Source organism: Petaurus breviceps, unplaced genomic scaffold (genome assembly GCF_028583685.1).
Source record: "Petaurus breviceps papuanus isolate PSGF00001 unplaced genomic scaffold, PetGlider_PUasm1.0 90808, whole genome shotgun sequence".
Classification (NCBI taxonomy): Eukaryota; Metazoa; Chordata; class Mammalia; order Diprotodontia; family Petauridae; genus Petaurus; species Petaurus breviceps.
This window is the reverse complement of record NW_027187349.1, coordinates 3891109-3913150: the sequence shown is the minus strand read 5'-3', so window position 1 is coordinate 3913150 and position 22042 is coordinate 3891109. Positions and strand designations below refer to the sequence as shown.

Here is a 22042-nt window from a genome sequence, read left to right as displayed (position 1 = left end):
ATCTTTAATGTCTGAGTAAGTTGTAAGTACTCCACACTGCCTGATTCAGCCACCTTCATGGCTACTGGAACAAATTGTTCTCATCCACCCATTCCACCAGGGGAAGTCTTTGTGTGCTTGGGTAGACATCCCCCAATACATCGATGGGTTTGAAGTCTGTTGGTTACCCTCAACCTGGTTTAATTCGTCTGCCAAGACAGTTTTACCAGGATGGGGCTAATACGCATCTTGGAGCCACAGGTGAGAGTTGGGTGAAAGTGGACACCAAAGGTAGATGAGCAGCCATGAAAAGGGCTCAGTAGTCCTCACACCAGAGGTGCTGGTCCTCCCTGAATACCCCTTACTGCCCAGGAGGAAGGGTGTGTATATGGGGGAAGATAGATGACAAGACGGGTGTTCTGAGTAGCCTCTCATTTCCTGGTAGAAGACTAGAGTGGATGAGAAGCATGGTCTGGGACCAGCCATTATAGTCAGTTTGATGACCATTTTCAGTCCTTCCCCAACCCCAACTAGTCACAATAGTTGAAGTCCAGGAGTTCTTAACTATTTAGTATGTCAAAAATGAGTGAATTAACTCCTCCAGAGTGGAGGGATTTCTTCTCTGGAGGTCCAAGTCCAGGTCCAGAACACTGCTATTTCTGGGCTTTGATTTCCCAATGGATTACTGGATGGGACTGAGTATCTGCTCAGTTTTTGGAGTGCTTATGTGCTCACCTACATGCTGAACTCATTAGAATATACATAGCTATTAACCTGCTTGCCTGTGTTCATTCAGCTATAAGCATAAAGTGTCTACTATGTAGCAGGCACTGTATTTAGTACCAAGGATACAAAAAGAAGGTAAAAGTAGCCATGGAGCTCACAACCTAATGGGGAAGAAAACAAGCAGACAAATATGTACAAATGATATATACAGGATAAATAGGAAATATTTCAGTGAGGAAAAGCACTAAAATTAAGAGGGATTGGAAAGGGCTTCCTACGTGTAGAAGAGGGGATTTTAGCTGGGACATGAAGGAAGCCAGGCAGCATAAATAAGGAGGGAGGGCTTTCCACGCATGGGGGACAAGCCAGAGAAAATGTCTAGAGCTGAGAGATGGAGGGGTTTGTTCATGGGTCTGCAAGGAGGCCAGTGTCACTGGATCAAAGCGTATTGCGGAGGGATTAAGGCATAAGAAAACCGAAAAGGTTATAATCAAGGTTGTGGTGGATCCTGCAGTTATCTCTAAGAAAACTTCAGAAGGCTGTGAGATGGTAAAGTAGTCCTAAGTCCAGTCTACTTCCATTGACCATCCACAGACTACCCTGACTGTCACTACAGGAAGAAGAACAAGAGAAAAGAATGCCCTTTTTGCCCATGTACCAAGTATGTGTCATGTCAAGAGCACAGAATTGCTGGGGAGCTACAGACGACCTCTGTTCATTTTTCTTTCCCTTACATAGCTGAAATCCTCACAAACACCCATAAGACAATGAATGGCTCTTGGAAAGTTTAGGCCTTATTTAAAAGAACAGGGAAATCAGTGGATGTTGCCATCTCATAAAGCTCTTCAATTAACAATGAATATATCTTTAGTTTATTATGTTTAGAACTGTGCTTTCAGTTTATTTTAAATATCATTTCAATTCACATTGAGGTTAAACAGATTCTGAACCAAGTAATTTTCTTAGAAAGATGAGATGGAGGCCAAAGAAGTCTTCACATGAGAATACCTTATGTAGAACTGAAATTTGGAATATACTCTTGGGATGAAACTTTTGTTTTTAGGGAAAAATGACCTATGACCCAGATTTGGGCAGCGGGGGAGAGGGGGAGGCAGGTGGAAAACCTGTGATTTAATTGGTGTTCCCAAGCAGATATGAGAAAGTTCTACAAAATAGCCTGGAAGAATTGGCTAGATAAATGACATATTCAGGATCACATATAGCTAGAATGGGTTAGAGGAGGACTTGAATTCAGGTTTTTCTTACCTCAAGGCTCACACTTTATTCCCTAGGCCATGCCTCTCATGTCCCAGGTATTAGAATTAAAATGTTCCTGATATTCCACTATAATATTCAACTTTTAACAAATGTTCATTGAGTACTGACCATGTCAAGCGACTGAGTTAGCAAAGGTAGGCAGCTTGGTAGCAGTGGAAAAAATACAGGCAAGGGAATTATCAACATACTTCTATAGGAGACAAAAATTTCTACATTCCGTGTTCTGTGTTCAGGGGCTCAAGGGACCAGAGAGACAAGCTATTATTCTTATCTTGATTGACTTCAATCTCGTTGCTTTCTCAAAGCAAAATGAAGACTCTTAGGGAAAAAAATTAGGAAAGAGGAAGATTGTTGAAGGTATTGGGGAGGGGAATAGGAAAGAAGAAAGCAACACCTTCTATGTGTCAGGCATTGTGTTGTCATAGTAATACCAAAGTAGGAAAAAAATTGTCTGCCCTCAAGGAGCTTATAGTCTACTGAAGGGGATATAACATGCTCACAGATAAAGGAAAATTATCTCTCTATCTATATCTCTCTCATATATCTATATCTAATTTTTTATTGTTGTTGAGTGATTTCAGTCATGTCCGATTCTCCAGGACACCATTTGGGATGTTCTTGGCAAAGATACTGGAGTGGGTTGCCATTTCTTTCTCCAGTTCATTTTACAGATAAGGAACTGAGGTAAACAGGGTGAAGTGACTTGTCTAGGGTCACACAGTTTATAAGTGTTTGAGGTCAGATTTGAACTCAGATTCTCCTGAATTCATGCCCAATACTTTATCCACTGTGCCCTCTATCTCTCTATCTAAATCTAAATATGTTTTATACATACACATGCACATATGTGCATTATACATGCAAAGTGATTTTTGGGTTGATTTGGTGGGGGGAGACAGGATAACAACTAGTGGAATTGGGAGAGGTCTCTTAAAAGGGGTGACACTTGAACTGAGCTCTGTAGGAAGCTAAAGATTACAAGAAGCAGAAATGAGAAAGGGAAGCACTCCAAGTGGGAGACAGCACATACAAAAGGTGTGGAGGAAAGACATGGAAAAGTAATACATAAGAAAGGCCTCAAGCAGGCCGCCAGGCCCAAAAAGTGACTGCTGGAGGTCAACAAGTGGCCTTCACGACTTCGCCATGGCCGCGGATGGGGCTGTGCTCACCTGGCTGTTCATTCTGGGTCCCTATTCTAGCGCCTTGTGGGCCCTGGTGATGACAAGATTCTTTCTGAGTAGTTCTTTGAGGAGAGCAAATTCTAGTCAAGGACAGTCTGAACCAAGCAAGCAGGCACTTAAGAAACCTAAGTTACCACAAGAATGGTTTGATGCTCCAGAAGATTCCAATTTAGAACAAGAGCCACTATAAAAATTTCCAGATGATATCAATCCTCTTACAAAGGAAAAGTGCGGCCCCAAAGGCCCTGAACCTACTCAATAGGGAGATTGGGAACGAAAAGGATGTTGTGTGGATTTTTAGTGGTCCAGCTCTCAACAGATTGGTCTCTTCTTCTGAATGTAGCATATTTAATTTAAGTCCTACATGTTTAATTTCTTTGTGTTCCTTTTTCTTTTTTTTAGCTATCAAATCATCTGATTTGGAGAATGTCAGTCCAAAAAAGATTAATTTAGTTTTGGAAGTATTTCTGCATTAGCATATTTGTTATTACACATTTGTTAATGAAGAGACGATGTTCAGGACTGCCTATTAATTTATCAGTTAAATTAAAATTGCATATATAAGTTATGTAATTCAATTTTTATGGGGTTAAAGTGGTTCATTGTTTGAAAAGGTCTTACTGAAACATAAAATGTCATAAATCATATGTTTCTGGGTCTAGTCTCTAGTCTTCCTTGCTGAAAGATGTAGAAACAAGGACTTGAAGCACCATAATTGAGATCTTAAGAAATAATTGTATAATTTATGCAAAATAATCCATTTCAGTTCCACTAATTGAGAATTTGTGAAAATTTGAACAAGTAAATTAGTAAAGTAAATTAGACTACCATGTCATTATCATCTGCAAAGAAAGGTTTTTCCAAGCAAACAGTAGCATAACCAGTATTTCAGTTAAGCAAGTCTTTATTGAATACCTTCTCTATACCTAAGATGCTAGCTTGGGAGATGGGGAATCTAACAGTGCTAGATTGGGAGAAGGGGAAATAACAGAAGGAAAAAGAAGCATAGACCCTAGCCTTCAAGAGCTTATGCTGTACTTGAGGAAATAATAGCATTAGTTTTCCAAATTGTGGACTATCCCATATTGGTGGGAGACAAATCTTCTATCTGTGGGGGTCAGTAAAGTTTGAAACAGTAACCAAAATTATTGGATGTTTTAAAATATAATTCTTGGATAAATACATCCTTTTATTTAATTGGAAACAAAGTTCAAATCAAAACTGACATGTGAAACTAGCATCAGATTCTTGATAGTTGGTGAGGTGGCAGAAATGGAGGATGCAGCTGTACAACTAGAGGCAGTGTGCCCCAACATAGGTGACATGCAAGGGAATAAGTAGTTACATGGGGAAAGGACCTGGTCCTTACACACCAGAGGGAGGGATAAGGTACTTTTATTTCCCAATGCTGCTGGAATGCTCCCTGCAAACCCTTATGGCAGGTGGAACTGGAGGAAGCCAGTTAATTGGCATTTGGACCATAAGCACAACCCTTCCTTTGGTGAGGGGTCCTAACCTTTTAACAATGAATTCAGTTCATTGATTATTTTATATTTTATGTTACTTTTACTTTATGTGTAAGTTTTGGTTGTTATAAAATTGTGATAAATACTTAATTTTACTTATATGAAATGCAAGCTAAGAAAAAAAAAAGGCCTCAAGCAGGTCAATTTGTTGGTAATGTAGAGTGTAAGAGGGACAGTAATGTGTAAACAGCCTGGAGGCAGATTGTGAAGGGCTTTAAATGCCAAAAGAAGCTTATTCTTTATCCTAGGGGCAATCCTATAGTCACTGAAACATCTTGAGCATCCTGGTCAGAACTATGTCTTAGGAATACAAATTTGGCAGCTAAGTTAAGTATAGATTGTAAAGGGGAGAAATTGGACCTAGGGAATCCAGTTAGGAAACTTGTAATATTCCAGTTGTGAGAGGTGATGGAGACCTGATTTAGCATATCTGTGGTATGAGTGGAAAGAAGCCAACTGAGGCCAAGTTAACAAGCATTTATGAAGTACTATGTGCCAGGCACTGTACTAAACACTAGGAACACAAGTACAAAAAGACATTGGAAATACAAATACAAATGCAGAAGAAAAGACAGTCCTGTCCCTCAAGGAGTTTATTAATGGAGGAAGATAACACAAAAAAGGAAACTGGAGGGGGGAAAGGGGACAGATGAAAATACCTGGCATGGAGAAAGTCCAGAGAGTTAGGAGGGCAGCCTGGGGAGGAATGAAGACATAGTTGGCATAGCTATCCTCCTTTAAATGGAGGACCTGGGAGGAACCAGCCAATCAGAGGAGAAGCTACAGAGGCGAAAGTACCCTTCCTTCCAATGGAAGAAATTCGGGGGTAGAATGAGACTTCAGGGTGAAGAGGTTTCTGTAGCATTCTAGAGAAAGTCCAGGGAGTCAGGAGGGCATCCTGGAAAAGAGTAAAATTATGGCTGGCCTGGGCATCCTCCTTAAAAATGGAGGTTCTGGGATCTGATGTTGTGAAGACAGAATTCATACAAAACCTAGCAACTGACTGGATATGGTGGTGGGGGTGGGAGGGAGAGGAGGAGCAAAGTTCAATAAGGGTAAGAGATTTGAAATAAAGAACTCGGGGTCATGCACCTTGGACAACATGCTCAGGACTCTTTAGGAGTCACCCTTATTAATTCTTGACTGTTCTCATATAGGGATTCTTTCTGCAGGCTCACTACATCTCACCCACTGAGCCACTAGTGGGAGGAAGAAAAAAACAAACCAAACCAGGCTTCTTTGGCAGCTACCATCTCTTCAATTGTATATCTAATCATTAGTTGAAGTGCTTTGAGTCTGGGAAACTGTGGGGTGATTTATGTGAGTGACATTTTCAGAAAAGGTGGAGCAGTCAAATATGCCACTTGAGGCTGGCAACTTAAGAAGGCTTTAGAATAGAGCAATCCTTTGAAAGTTATGAAGTTAAGAAGAGAGATTAGTAGAGTGGAAAAGAAAGGGCTTTTAAAGGTGTAGTGATTAAAGTTTTTTGGAGAAATGACAACCTAGACTTATATATACATTTAATCTTGATATGTTGTTGCTTTATTAAAAATCTTAAGAAATAACATCTAAGCTCAAGGGAAAGTCTCCAGAACTTAAATTGAGAGCAATAATATCACAAATCAAGCCATTTTCCACAAAGAAATTAAAAACTAGGCATTCAAAATATTGGGAAAGGATATTATAATAATAATTGCCTCTGAAAATCACATAAATATATCCATATTTTTGATATGTTTCTCACGATGGTAAAAAGACTGACCTAAAATTTGTGAATACTGAATTTTTATTTCACCAAATTAACCCAGTATCACTGTGTTGGACTATTTATACAAACCAATTATAGTTCTTGGCATGAGATTTTTATTTATAACAAAGTACTTTAGTTCAAAAGCCTTGATTCTTAAATACATATTGTGAAAGGTTGAGTTTCAACCCTATGATGGATTTTGTGATATTTCATTTATCTTGTAGCATACTAATTCATCAAAATCACAAGTCTGGCTTCCATTCCAGTCTTCTCTTGCTTCACATAATTGGCATTTACTTGGTTCTGACAATGAGAGCTTTTCTTCTAGCCAAAAAATCCAGATGTTAAAAACGGTCATTTAGCACCATTTCCTTCTTGACTAACAACTTTAACCATATAACTACATTACAAATTCAACTTTACAAGTATCAATAATTAGCTAGGTTCTTACAGTGTCTAGCAATTAAATCAATTTCCATTCAGAACAATTTAAGAAAAATTCTTTAAAAATATGTAGCAATACTAAATATGACCCTTTTTTCATCTTTAGAACAAAAGCTAGAAGTCTGAATGAGACAAATATTATTTTACTAAGAACTATTTTCCCCACTCCATTTCAATACTATATATAGTATACTGTCAAATGAATTGCCTACTATGTTACTAGTTTGTCAATATTCACTTGCTATATACCCTTTGGTTATTACATTGAGAGTTATCTTTTGTAGGCCATGGTTGTGCAAATGTATCTGGGGCAAGGATGGGAGAATTTTAGGAAAATTTTTCAGATCCTTCCAAAATTCATAATTTGAGGGGGCAGAGATGGGCATGAAGAGATGAATCGTGGGCCAGAGGTTATGTCTATGCCTCTAAACAATCTGCAGACTGTATCTGTACTCAGTTACACAGAGCCCTTAGATAGATGATAGCTGGCAAGCGGACAAGTTGGCGGCAATCCTAACTGGCTAGAGAAGCAGCACATCCAAAAGTGGGGGTCTGACATGCTCCAATAGACTTTCTTGGCTATCTTCCTTACACACCAAAGAGTCTTTTTGGCTGGAAACCTCTCTTCATGAAAACCAAGATGAATTTCAATCATATATTCTGTTGAAAATATCACTAGTACTTTCCTTTTAAGAAACCAATTGCCCATACCGAAACAAATAAAATTGATTAATTTATTCATGTCTTCACACTTCGACATTCATCAGTTAAAGAAATATTTATGGAGCACCTACTAGGCATTGGTGCTAAAGACTGAGGGAGATAAAAAGATTTATAAGGCATGGTCACTGCCCTCACGGAGTTTAAATCTATTGGGAGAGAAAATAGCTTATAATTAGACAATACTGGGTGATTTAAAAAGCTTTCCTCATCAACAATATTATGAGTATGGATGAGTAATATTACAGCAATTTTTAGAAGAGGAAACTGAGTCTCTGAGAGGTAAAGTTACTTGCACCTAAAGGTTCCTGACTCCAAGTCTAGCACTGATCTTACGTATACATGTCTAACATTGCCATTGCAAGGCATTATATGATAAATGAAGTAAGAGAAGAATGGTCAGAATGGGTCCTGTGAGACCAGGATGTGAATTCACTTTGATTAGCATTATCAAAGAAGGCTTTATGTTAGACGTAGCATTCAAGCTGGTCCTGAAAGGCTGGGTAGGATTTTGTTAGGTGAATGTGTGTGTTGGGAAGGAAGGAGAAAAGACATTTCAGTTAGAGGAAAGACATTTCAGTTAGAGGAAAGACATTTCAGTTAGAGGGCATTCATGTTCAGTATGGACAAAGGCATGAGGGAAGCAAAAACAAGTCATGTTAGAGCAATTGTAAGTTACCCAGTTTGCTTGGAGAATAGGGGAATGGTGAAAAATATGGCCTGGGAAACAGAGTTTGGGGATGGATAATGAAGGGCTTTGAATGGTAAATAAGGAGTGGTATTTTGTTCTACAGGCAACAAAGAGCTTTCCAGATTTTTTAGTAGTTGTTTTATTTTCATCAACATTTTAGGAAGCTTAACTTAATGCCGGTAGTATGAGAGGGATTCCATGGGCAAAAGAACCACTTAGGAGGTGAGATTTGGACTCCTGAACTCAGGTAGGGGCAGGAAAAGTGGAAAGGAAAGGAATGAGAAGAAAAGTAGAAGGAATAAGGACACAATGTGTTCTAAGTGGAAAGAGTACTGTAGTCATAAAAAATGATTTGGTCAATATCCTGCCCCTTGAGAATGATGCAACCTTAAGCAAGTCAGTGAATTTACGACATTTAAACTCCTAGAAAGCAGGGACTCAGACATTTCCTCCCTAAACACCCAACACAGGACCTTATAATAAATGTTTGTTGAATTGAATTGCTGACAACAGTTTCCTTATCTGTAAAATTTGGGGATTGGATTAGATAACCTCTAACAGCTTTGACAAATTAACTGATCTGTTCCCCCTTACTAATGGCATGACAAGTTAACTTCTGTTATGTTAATGAAGTGGATAATCTAAATGTCACTCAACTTCAGAATTAGTTATTTTATTTTTTATAGCAGAATATCCTTCTTGGTTATAAACTTTTTAGCTTAGACAAATATTAAAATGAATTTTTATTTTCAAGAAGCACTAGACAGGTTGGGTATTATACGCAGTACTGGTAGAGAGAAGCTGGAAGGGCATTAGGTGGAAGAGGAAAAAAATTACTTAGGATTATGAATTTGGCACAGAAAAGCCACACAATTTAAAAAATACATTAGAATGTTATTCTTTTTAAAATCATTGAACTATTGGATTTAAAATTTAAAAAAATAATTGAAGGATATTTAAAACTTAAAAACACACACACACACACCCAACTCTACAGTAGGACTAATAGTGTCCTGTTCATTTATTTGAATCCCCTCCCTCCCAGGTTCTGATTACTTAATATTTTTCATCATCATCCACTGAAATTTCTATTTCGGTATTTTTGTTCAGTCATGGGCATCACATTTTAAGACAGACATTGGTAAACTGGAGACTGTTCAGAGGAGAGCAGAAAGGCTAGTGAAAGCCTTTAAGTCTGTTTCACATAAGGAAGAAGAACTTATGGATGTCTAGTTGGAAGTAGGGAACACTCAGGATGGGCAAGGGCATGATAACTATCTTCAAGTATAAAAATGGCCAGTCTGCAGGAAAGGGGTTAGGCTTATTTCTGGCTGGCCTCAAAGAAAGCAGAACCAGGGATAATGGGCGGAAATTGTGAAGGAGCTAATTTAGAATCAATGTTGGAAGAAATTTTTTAATCAGAGATATCCAAAAGTGAATTGGGTTGCCTCAGGAGAAGGTGGATTTCTCCATCATTCCCCCAAGGTCTTCAAGAAGAAGTTCTCTTCTCAAGGACGTCCTTTCACATTTCAGTTACACTGGTACGGTTGTGGTCCTTCGTTCTCCAAGAGGACCAAAATGACATCACTATGCTAGATCAAGTTACAATGCATCCAATTCTGGCTGATCAGGCCAATATGAGCTTGGAATGCCCTACTACAGGTTGGGCACAAGTAGTTCATGTGAACATTTGGGGTGAATTCTCTAAATTTGGCAATCTTGAGTTCCTTTGGAGCTACTTCAATTCTGCTTTGCTCATAGAGTACAGAACCTTCTCAGTTATCCTAGATAGCTACTAAAGTCTCTTCCTTCTCTAAAATCCTGCATCTGTCTTATCTATTTGCTTAAAAAGCAATAACAAAAGGATTCATCTCTCAAAAACAACTTGCCTGACAATAATTATGAAAATAAATGAAATTAAATTTATGAACTGTTTCCTCTACAGTCTTCCAATGCCCACCATCTATACTCAGTCTTCAGAATATGAGGATTTGGCCCTTACTCTTCTCTGTTTATTTTTCAGGGGCAACAATTTATGGCATCAAAATCTCCTTAATATATTACCAGCTTGGCCCACACATGTTTCCTTTCATCTTGAGCTGTCGCTTAACCTTTCCAGTTGGCAATCACTCTATGAAATCAGAGCTGTCCTGTGCGTATACTGGACATAAGCAACAACAAAAAGCAGTAGTCAGGACGTGGGATACTGTCAAATAGGAGAGGGGGAGGAAGACAGCAAAAGGATATAATTCCCTTGGAAAGAAGCCTGGATTACTCACTGTAAAAGGGATACATGCTGGTTTATGTAAGTGTGGACCTCATAAAGAACATTTTTATCATCTTTTAGGGAGGCTGAAGTGAATACTAAGTTTTATTAAATTACAAGGATATGAACTATTGTCCCAGAAACCTGATATTGCCCTAGTGCTGAAATTGGCAAAAATCAAAGAATCACAAACACCAAATGTTATACTGTGTGTACTTTCCTTTGATGGAGAGACAGTGCTTTATCCATTTCCCTCTTATTTGCCCTCAGTAGACCCTCTAAGCCTCCAGCTACTTAGAACTAGATTCAGTCTCTGCTAGGACACATAGTCCTTCCATTTCTACTCTTCATCATAGGAAAAAAATTACCTAATTTTCTCATTTTGTACATCACCACGCTGGTGGTATTTCTAACTTATCCTCCCTCAACTCTGCCTTTGCTAGGCAATAATGAAAGAAAAAACCCTCCCATAACAGGCAAAAAAATGTTTCAGGGAAAGAAACTTCACAAATTGCAATATGTTAATGTCATGGAAATCTGTTGCTTCTGTTCTTTCTTTACGAAATAGTCATTTTTAAAAGTAGCTCAAGATACAGCTGATAACAAAAGAATATTCACTTAGCCACAATGAATAACATCTCTGTTAAATTAAGGGAAATTGAGATAGTAAAAATGATTTCTGTAGGCAGAAACAGGAAAACAATACCTACAATGACTACAATGGTGTAAATGGAGCAAACACCCAAAACAACCAAAAAACAAAACAAAACCCTGAAAGTGGCCCTGGAGAAGAGTTTTTAAAAATACACCTTCCTCCATTCTTTTCAGAGGCATGTTGTAGGAGAGGAGGATATTGCATGTGTTATCAGACATAGCTGACATGTTTGTTGGTCTGGTTGAATTATTCCTCCCTACCCTCAACCCCAAAACTTTTGTTATTGTTCAAACGTTGTACTCATGTTTCACTCTTCATGACCCCATTTGAGTTTTTCTTGGCAAAGATACTGCAGTGACTTGTCATTTCCTCCTTCAGCTAATTTTACAGATGAGGAAACTAAGGTAAAAAGTGTTGGGTGACTTGCCCAGGGTCACAGAGCTAGTAAGTGTCTGAGGCTGGATTTGAACTCAGGTCTTCCTGACTCCAGGTCTGGTACCCTATCCACCTAGTTGCCCTAATATCAACATATTTTCTTTTAAGATACTGTTTTTACCAGGGATGGCTTGCTTTTAGAGGGAGGTGGGAGGGAGGTAGTTAAAAATTAAGGTAATGTCAAAAGATATCAATAAAAATAACATTAATTTTAAACAAAACCAATCACTAATGATCATTCTACATAATAATAGCTAGCATTTATATAGTGCTTTAAGGTCTACAAAATGTTGTTTATATTTTATTTCATTTGACCCTCACAACCATGATGTGGGTTATGAAACAGGCTAAGTGATTCACCCACGGTCACATGACTAGTAAGTGTTTGAGGCAGAATTTGAACTCAGGTCTTACTGAATCAAAGTCCAGGCATCTTATCTATCAAATGCAGATATGTGAAAACTACAACTGCTGTAGTAAAACCTGGTACTAAAGGTGCAGGGAGCTAACTAGAAAATGGAACCAATACATGACTGGAATAAAATGAAAGCAAACTATTTTTTTCCTATCTCCTTAAACTTTCAACTATTCTTTCTCCTTAACCTTCACCCTACTCACTTAACCCCATCATTCATATCAGATTCATCACCAATAATAACAATACCTACTATTATTTTAAAGGGTCCAAGGAATTGGATCAAGGGGCAAGAATGGGGGCAAAAGTTGCCAGGTCTTCTTCCTCCCTTTCAGTGTTGCTAAGTGCTTTATTGTAGCTTGTGGAAATGTCAAGGTATGGTTCTAGTGCTAGCTGCCACAGACATGAACAGAACTGAAAGGACTTTACTCACAACAACTTAAATATTAGAAGAAGTCTCCACATGGCAGGGTTTGGAAACAAGAGATAAACTTTGACCTTTTATGTATATTTATCATAATCACTTTCTGCCCCTCTCATTTGGAGGGTGGAGCCATTTAAGGAGGGAAACAGGACTGAAATGTCTTCTAAGACATTTCCTCATTTCCCACCTGAGTAAACTTCTTTGGTTTTTCAACCATGTGTTCCCCCCACTCCCACCCCCATCCCTTTTTACCTTTCTTTTCTGTTATCTTCCTTCATTAATTGGATTGTAAGCTTCTTGAGGGGAAGAATTATCATTTTATATTTGCATTCTCAGGGTTTTGCACAGTGCCCAACACATAGCAGGTGCTTAATAAATATTTATTGACTATTGTTGGCTGATTGTGTGAACCTGGAAGGTCAGACTAACAAAAGAGCTACACATGTGTTGATTAATCCAGACAGTATTTTGAAATAATCTCTTTGAAGACAAAGAAGCCTCAGCAACAGGAATAACTCCAACACATGGCAGCATGAGCATGACAAGGAAACTCAACAGTGGATAATAGCAGCAGGCCAACAGAGAATGAGCCAAGAACAGCTTCAGAGCAAGGTTGTCTAATCTAAAGCCCTTTTGTTGCCTATTCTTTGTTCTTGAAGAAGATCGTCTAAAGCCTGGACTCTCCTGGTTGCTAGGAAAAGCCCTAAGAGATATTTGAGCTGGGGTACAGCTCTACAAATGTGAGTCGTCCCAAGTGTTCCCTCTCCTACCAGTTGCATGGGAAACTATCGGGAAATTGTATTCCTTTGTCTAGGGAGTGGGGGAGGGGAGGAAGAAAGATTTGCCTTCCTACTTACTTTGCTTAATTAATTAATTAATTAAAAGCTATGGCATTTGATATATGGTTCCCAGTCTGTTGGTAGATAATGTAAAAGATGGGAGATTGAATCACATGTAACCTGTAACACCCAGGTTTAGGAAACCTATATGATGTATGTTACTTTATGACACGTCCCATGGTGGAGATAGTGAACAAAGAAACTATATAGATAGTAGAAGTTGTAGCAAAACCACATACCCTCACTAAAAACCCTTGAAGAACAATCTGTGAGTCACCAACTTACTTCCAAAAAGAATTCCATATGTGAAATAAGTTTTTTTCATCTTCATCTTTATCATAGAAAAATTTTATTTTTATATTTAAGAATCTAATTTCAAGGGCAATGTTTTTCCTCTGACAGATACAGATTCCAGCCCCTCTGGGCCTTAGCAGAGTGTTTCATGAATTGTGGTAGCCCCAATCACCCAATGTGGAGTTCATCACCCAATGGCCAGTCTTTTAGTGATAAGCCTCTTAGGCTTAGTTTCAGTTGATCCTAGAGAAAAATTCACAGTTTTCTGCTGAGACCATACTTGAAACCCTTCTCACCAGAACTTGGGTTCTACTGATATAACTAAGCCTTCAAGAAACTGGGGTCACTTCTACCCCCACAATGAGGAGGCACTGGAAGAAGACTTTTATAGAAAGAAACACAAGTTAAGGAATTTACTGAAAACATTTAAATAAGAAAACTATTTGTTAAAGATAATATTCTGTCAATATTCCTTTGGCAAAGACAAATTCAGACCTTTGTAACTGGCACATGTTAAAAAAAAAATTCTTCTATTTGAAACTTGGCCTGAACACACAAGTCAAAAATGTTTTGAAGCTTGACAATAGAATCAATCAAAATGGTGTACTGTAGGAAAATAAGTTTATACCCTAAACTCCTATCCTCACTCCTGATTTGGGCTATGTATAAAATGGAATAAGAGCTAGTATTTATATAGCACTTAAAGGTTTGTGAAAAAAAAAACAATTTTACAAATATTTTATCCTTACAACCATCCCAGGAAATATTGTTAGCTCCGTTTTACAAATGAAGAGACTAAGGCAGTTAAGTGACTTGCCGAGGGTCACACAGCTGTTAAGTGCCTGAGACCAGCTTTGAACTCAGGACTTTCTGACTCCAGAACCATGGCTCTAAATTGTCTTCTCTGCCGCTGATGCAAAACTCTCCAACTAGTTGGCTTAGAATATTGGTAATGAAGATTCTAGAGGAAAGTGTTTAAATGTCAACTTTGCATCCACATCTTATCAATGAATGAGTATTTCCTCATTGTCCCAGTCTTCAGACAGACTCACTTTATCTCTTTCTGTCTTGTTTATTAGGAGACAGGGACTAAAGTGGTTATTACAAGCAAGGTTTGAAGTCACCAGGAGTGTTTAATGAAAACTAAAATATCTCTGCAGCCCATGCTTCCTGCCCCGCCCCCGCCAATTCACCCCACTTAATAAGACGAAGTCTATCAAATATTTTATGGCAAAAAAACCTTTCCAGATTTATAAATACACATCTACATGCATAAGTTCATTTATTTTGTGAAGTACCTATTAATTGTCATTAATAGAGACAGCTAGATGGCATAATGGATTGAGTGCTGGGCTTGGAGTTGGAAAGATGAGTTCAAATCCAATCTCAGACACTTACTAGCTGTGTGAACCTGGGCAAGTCACATCCCCTGTCTGACTCAATTTCCTCAACTGTAAAAAGGGGATAATAGCACGCCTCCCCTTCTCCCTAGGGTTGTGAGAATCAAATGAGATGGCATTTGTAAAGCATTAGCATAGTGTCTGGTACTTAGTAGGTGCTAAATAAATGCTTAGTTTTTGACCCCCACTCCTAGTTCAGTAGTCTGTTAACAACTTTAATTCAAATTTTAGAGAACAACAATATCCTTAGTCTTCTGAAAGATATTAGGATATTCACTTTTAATGATAATAAGGCTGAAAAATTAGTCCTGCACTTAAAATCATCTTTGTATCAGGGTGGAACAAGATAATAGAAGAAAATTTACAATCATAGACTTTGTAGAGCTAAAAGGAACTTCAGAGACCATCTAGTCCCACTCCATTTTACAGATGGGGAAACTGATACTCAGAAAGGTTAAATAACTTGTCCACCTCACACAGTTGGTTAGTGGTGAAAGGAAGGTTAGAACCCAGATTTCCTGAGTCCTATGTAGTGTTCTTTCCACTATCCACGCTGCCTAATCATGCCCTAAGTTGTTCTATGATTAATAAAAGAACTAAAGTTTAAGGTCAGAGAAGTTTCCAAAAATAATCTGCATTCTTATCGCTTTTTCCTTTCTCCTTTTTATTTTCCAAAACAGGATTCTAAAATTGAGTTAGGTCAGGCTAATTCAATTCATCAAATATTTATTATGTACCTACTATGTGCTAATCCTGGAGGACATCATAAAAAAATAAAAACAGCACCATCATTTTTAGTAGTAGTTTGATGGGAGATCGAGGCAAGGTATCCTAAGAAAATATGAAGTAGAGTAAAGAAAAAGCAAAAGCATTAGAGTTAGTTCTTTTATTGGAATGTGTCATTAGGATTTCAAATTATCTGTGTTATTTGGATGCAAGTATTTTATTCGGTTATCTGCTCACAGTCTTTCAAGCCTCCAATTTGTACCTCTGGCATGTGTGAAATCACACAAAAAGAAACAAAACTTTTTTTTTTAATCTCTGTTTAGTTTCTGTCATAGTCAGCTCCAAGATAAGTGACAACATCATTAAGCAATAAATGTTAGAAATTTATCCCCATTGCTTGTGAACGAATGCTTAATAATATTTCTTTTTGAAGGGTGTCCCAGAACCTTTTTAGAAATGGTCTTATGCCCTCAAAAATAAATATGTATGTAGGAAGGGGAGTGGATACAGGAAAAGGGAAAGGGAAGAGAGGAAGAAAGAAAGAAGGGGGAGGAGAAATGTTAAATTAAAACTAACTTTTTAATGTTTTTATTTTTATTTTTCTATTCTAGTTTGGATAATGTTATGTAATGTAATGTAATCTTCCAAATTTCTGAGAGGCAAACCTTCCTTCTTGCCTCTCACTGATCCCCTAAGAGTGTATGTCCAGCTGCCCCTGGAGGATCCCTAATCTGACATCACAGATGTACTCATGAGCTGTGAAGCAGCTGAGAAAAGCCTTTTCTGTGCTCTGGATGTCAGTACATTAAAATGGTTGCTCCAAACAAACAGCCTTTCCCTTTTCCCTTTTGCTTCCTTCCCTGCTCCAAGTCATACCTTCAAATGAAGATATCCAGTATAGGAAAAACACAGCCCAGGGGCTACTGAGTGTTCACCTGTTAGACTGGTGGGGAGGAGAGGAGAGGGGGCTGTGAATAGTGCATTCTCCATTCCCCTTCCTTCATCAACATGGAGAGGTCCACTCTGCCAGAGGTATGACAACTCATCAACTCAATTTTTTTTTGTCTCTTGGTAGATAATCAACTGAATAGAGACAACCAGAACCTCTATTTTTGAAGAGTCTCAAGTGTTTGGTTTTGGGGGTTGGGAGTGGCAGGGGTCTCATCATTGAAAAAACAAGATCAGGGCTGGCCCTATATGAAACAGTGAAAAAAAACAGGTGAACTTTTTCTTTGGCACCGACACTCTGACCTTTACTTTTTGTTTTCCTCTTTTCAATGTCCCTCCCCCCTCTTCAGGCACCTAGTGCCCTCATCCTTTTTTCTCCCCACAATCCTTTCCCTCTCAGATTGAAGGTATTTACTTTTTTGAACAGGAATCAGAACCTTTAATCAATGGGCTGGAAGACAAATTCGAAGATGACTTCTGAGACTTCCTAGTCTTGACTGTTCCTTGAAAAGACACTGCTACTTTCTCGAGGAACTAAAACCTAGGTCTTATAATAAACTCACACTTAATGGAAAGTAATCAAGTTTATTCCTTTTAAGCTGGAATTAATTCCTTCAGTTTGAGTGAAAGTAAAATGTAAAACTTGAGTCTCTCAGTGGTCACCCTAAGCACACAAAAGGACCTTGCTTCAAAGTTGACTGTAAAAATAATAAATAGATAAAAATAATAAAAGAACCCCTGGATCTACCTACATTAACCACAAGTGTTCTCGTTAATAGAAAGAAAATGTTGAGAAAGGTAAAGAAAACATTGATGTCAAGCATATAGCCTAGAATCTTTAATAGGTCAAAATACTATAAACAATAGTTTCAGAAAATAGTTTCTTACTTGAGCTTCATGTGGAGTATATGGACACTAAGCTTTTTAAATGAATATGTGAAAATAAAAATTTCATTTGAATTACAATTGCCTTCATAAACTATCTCTCTATCATTCTTACATGAAAGAGGTCAAAGGCTGCACTAAAATATAGCCACTGAAATCATAAGAAATTGCAACAATAACCAGCCAAGTCTAATCTAGTGTAAACAAAAGCTTTAAAACATTCTTAATCTAATCAACTCTTTATACATTTTTCATATAGATTCTTTACCTTCCCCACCCACATTTTGTACAGCATATACATTTCCTATTCATTTGAAATTATCTTTTGAGCTTGGCTGTTTCATATGGAGCAGGAGCATGGTATAGACCACTGAACTTGGGCTTGGGAAAGTCTTGAATACTCATGCTTACTAGGTATGGGACAATGATAACCTCTCTGTGTCTCAGTTTCCTCATCTATAAAATGGGGGTAATTATGCTTGCAGTACCTATATACAGGGTTGTCGCATGGCTCCATAAGGAAATATAAAGTGTTTTGCAGCAAGTAAGATGTGTAAAGTGATTAGCAAATTTTAAAGCATTATATAAACAGTTTTTATTATAAAGAAAGGAAATCAGGGATAGAAATGATATGTAGTTCTCTAGTTTGGTGTGTAGTCAATACTTTCTGATCATCTGTTCACTCTTTCTTATTTTGTCTTCTCCTGACAAATGTCTTCATACATACCTAATTATAGGTGCCAACAAATACCTCATATTCTATCTGGTGACTTTTTAGCAGGGGATTATTTCAAAGGCTGTAGATTTTTAACAGCAATATGCTCTTTTTCTAAATGACCTCCTTATCTATAATTGTCCTAAGGATGGGGACTATCATGTTACTAAAGGCACAGGAAAGGGCAGTCCTAGCCTTGTCATGGATTACTATAGGCAATGTAAACTATCAAGCCCTCCGGAAAACCATCCACAAAACAGGGTTATTACTTTCCTAAAATAGCACTTTCCTGTCAACTAATAGCAATGAAGAAAGTCAAATCAGATTCAGTAGAGGCCTCCTGTTATCTTTCCAGGAGTTAGAGAAAGAGAGAAATGAAAAGCTCTGGCTCGAGATTTCAGTTTTCCCATGGAAGTAATGATGAAAAATGTCTAGCTTTTAGTCATTGCTGCTCTATTGTAAAAATTTCCCAGAAGTTTTTAGCAGGCAGTATCCTGTAGTGGAAAGAACATGAGCTAGAATAGAAGGAGGAACCTGTGAGGAAGCCTCCTGGCTTTACCAGGTGCATGCATTTGAACAAATGACTCCATTTCTCTGGGTCTGTTTCCTCTATAAAAGGAGGTAATTACACTTAAACTATTTACCTTCCAAAGTTGTGGGGAAAGTGTTTTATAAACCCTGAACTACTACATACTAACTAGTGAGCTATTACCCAAATTTCTCAACCCAGGATTAACTATAACTTGCTAAGTCCTCTTCCATTTTGGATTCAAGAAGTCAGGCATACAAATACACACATACAAAGTAGATAATATAGTATCCATCTGATATATACATATAATACATATAGAATAGATCATTTATAATATATATTATATACAGAAAGGCAGTGCAGCATTCTGGAACCCAAGTTCGACTTAGATGAGGAGCACCTGAGCTCAAGTTCCCATTCTGCCATTTATTAGTTGTGTGACTTAAGGACAAGTCACTTAACTTATTTGACCCTCATTTTTCTCATAAGCAAAATGCTCTAATGCCTATGTACCTTGCAGGGTTGTTGTAAAAAGCAAAGGAAGTTAAAAGTAAGCAAGGTGAAGGCTTCCTAGAAAGTACATTTTCCCAAAATGTGTGATGGAAAAGGAGGTAAAGCCAGGTAACTACAGTCACAATGGTGTAACATGGATTAACACTGGTACTTGACCCATTTAAAAGTCTTAGAAGAAATCTTCCCCTGCATTTAGAATTGATCCTTTGCAAAGAACTCATGGGAAGACAGTAATAAAAACTGCCAAGGCATGGATATAGTGTGACAGATGGAACTCTTGGAAGGTTCATCTAAGAGGAGACCACTGAAGGGTACAATACATAAATACCATCGAAACCACAAATAAACCTGTGCTGAATTAGTGTGGTTGCATTTGTGGTTGCAATGGTGTCCACTCCTTCCGAAATGATGGGTCATAGCAGGATTTTCACTAAAACACCTAAATTAACACTAAGAATGGGCAAGGTTTTATCAGCTCTTTGGTTGAAGTTGAGCGTGATATAAAACCACACCTATTGTCGATCTTATCACTTCATCACCAAGGTTCACCTCTATGTATCTTAGGGATCAAATAAAGTATCTCTCCTACTAACATCCAAATAAGAACACCACAAAAAGGAAAATGAGTAGCCTTCAGGTTCATCACCTTCAGGTCTAGTAACAATTTTGGAGCACCTCCAAGGCTGGCCTCCTCACTTCTGTCCCTCTGCTCCACTTACCTTCCACCAGCAACCCTTCCTCTTCTGAACTCAGTGCACTGAACACCTCTCCTTCCAATCCCCATAAATATCCAGGAAAAAACGCGGCCAGAACTCATTTCTCTTAGTAATAATAACTAGCATTGATCTATTGAAGGAAAACTTGCAAAGCATTTTACCTACATGATCTCATTTGATCAAGGTAAGTGCTATGATTATTCTCATTTTACAGAGGGGGCAACTAAGGCTCCGAGAGCCCAAGGCCACACAGCTAGTCCGTGTCTGAGGCTCGTTTAAATCCAGGTCCTCCCAACCCCAAGTCAAACTCTGTGCAGTCCAGGGCACTTGTTCTCTCAAGAGAACAACTACAGAGCGTGCGGGAGGTCCCTGAGCGTGATGCCTAGTCCTGACACCAGGTCAGTGTCCTGTGCCCACTTACCTCGCTGACAATGGTAGTGTGGGACTGGCTGTACTTCCAGTTGCCCTGGCAGGGGACCAAGGGCGCCGTGCGGTTGGGGAAGGAGGCGAGCGGGTCGCTGCAGCTCAGACCCCCCGCGCCAGCGTCGGCAGTGCCCGCAGCGCTGCTCCAGTTGGCCGCTTCCAGCTCGTAGCGTTCACAGCGCCCGTCGGAGCGGGCTCCCGCCTCTCGAGCGCTCCGGGAGGGCGCCGTGCGGTTCCATTCCTCCTCGGGGCTCCAACCGCAGCGCTCCGCCAGCGCCTCAGCGCTGGGACCCCTGCACCAGTGGTGGTCCGGGCTGATGCCCAAGAAGACCACGCTGACAAAGAGGAAGGCAAAAGTGATGCCCGTCAGGCACATCAGCAGGAACACCCGCCGCTGGAAGCGCCCAAACTCGCCCGCCTTCTGCAACACCTCGTCGAAGGAGGGCATCGTGCAAAAGAATCCGGCCTCCTCCTCTTTCTTCTCCTCTTTTTCTTCTTTCTCCTCCTCCTCCTCCTCCTCCTCCCCCTCCTCCCACCCCCCTCCTTTTCCTCCTCCTCTTCAGCCGCTTCTTCTTTCCCTTCCTCCGCTTTCCCAGGACCCGTGTGTCTACTGTGCACTTCTCCCCTGCTGCTTCTCCTCCAACTTTGGCATAATTCCCCGCGCCCCTCCCCCACCCTTTGGGTGCAACTCTGCTGCCCCAAGGCTGTTTCCTACAAATGATCCCCACGCACCCAAGCCTCTTTTTTCTCACCCCCTCACTCCCCCTCACCACGTCCCTACCTCACAACTCTGGCATCGTGCCAAGAAACAAGTCTCTTTCTCCTTTTCCCACCCTAGCAGCCCACAGTCTTACCTTCAGGGGTGGGCACAGAAACAGGGCAGAGGCAGCGTCAGGTGGCCAGCTTAAAGGCACAGTTGCTTCCCTGAACACGGAATGCTCAAAGAGTTGGGAGGAGGGAACGGGGAGCGGCCCCCTCTGGCCAGTCGCTTCCTGGGCTAATGCCCTGGTGCGGCCCTTTTGCGATAGGCTCCAGTTTCAGGAACAATCTGGGTCCCCATATCTTTCAGAGTCACTAACTAGACCGACTCTTTAACTTCTGGAAGCTGTAACAGCCTGATTCCAAACCTTAAATCTAAATAGGTGGCAGTTTATCTGTCCCTAACCATTTCTTCTTTATTTTTCTCTTTTTCTTCATCAATTCCAGATGTATATACACATATGTATATACATATGAGACACGTCTATGACCACTGTCCATATATATGTATGTATGTGTGTGTATATATATGCAACCACAAGCCTGTGATCTCTGGGAAACAAATATTAGATACACAAGGTGTTTCTATCTCTCTAGCTATACTTACATCTATATGCATAGTTGTGTGTGTGTGTGCGTGTGTGTGTGTGCACAAGCCTAGTAAAATACTATGAATACAGTATGAACAATGGAGCTTAAATGCTTGGTAACATGTAGAGAGATGAGAGAGAGATGAGAGAGAGAGAGAGAGAGAGAGAGAGACACACACACACACACACACACAGAGAGAGAGAGAGAGAGA

The 22042-nt window shown here is 39.3% G+C and overlaps 1 protein-coding gene and 1 long non-coding RNA gene across 2 annotated transcripts in view; one reads left to right on the top strand and one right to left on the bottom strand.

Annotated features, from left to right (window-relative positions):
• SLC22A3 (solute carrier family 22 member 3) overlaps positions 1–20974 on the bottom strand; it is a 132280-nt gene extending 111306 nt beyond the window's left edge. Inside the window, exon 1 of the mRNA XM_069070367.1 lies at positions 20480–20974. Within this exon, the coding sequence (XP_068926468.1) occupies positions 20480–20929 (450 nt within the window). The 5' untranslated portion in view covers positions 20930–20974. The remainder of the gene's footprint in view (positions 1–20479) is intronic.
• Positions 19469–22042, top strand: part of LOC138147796 (uncharacterized) — a 26610-nt gene continuing 24036 nt past the window's right edge. The window contains exon 1 of the long non-coding RNA XR_011164894.1: positions 19469–20456. This is a non-coding gene — a long non-coding RNA (uncharacterized lncRNA). The remainder of the gene's footprint in view (positions 20457–22042) is intronic.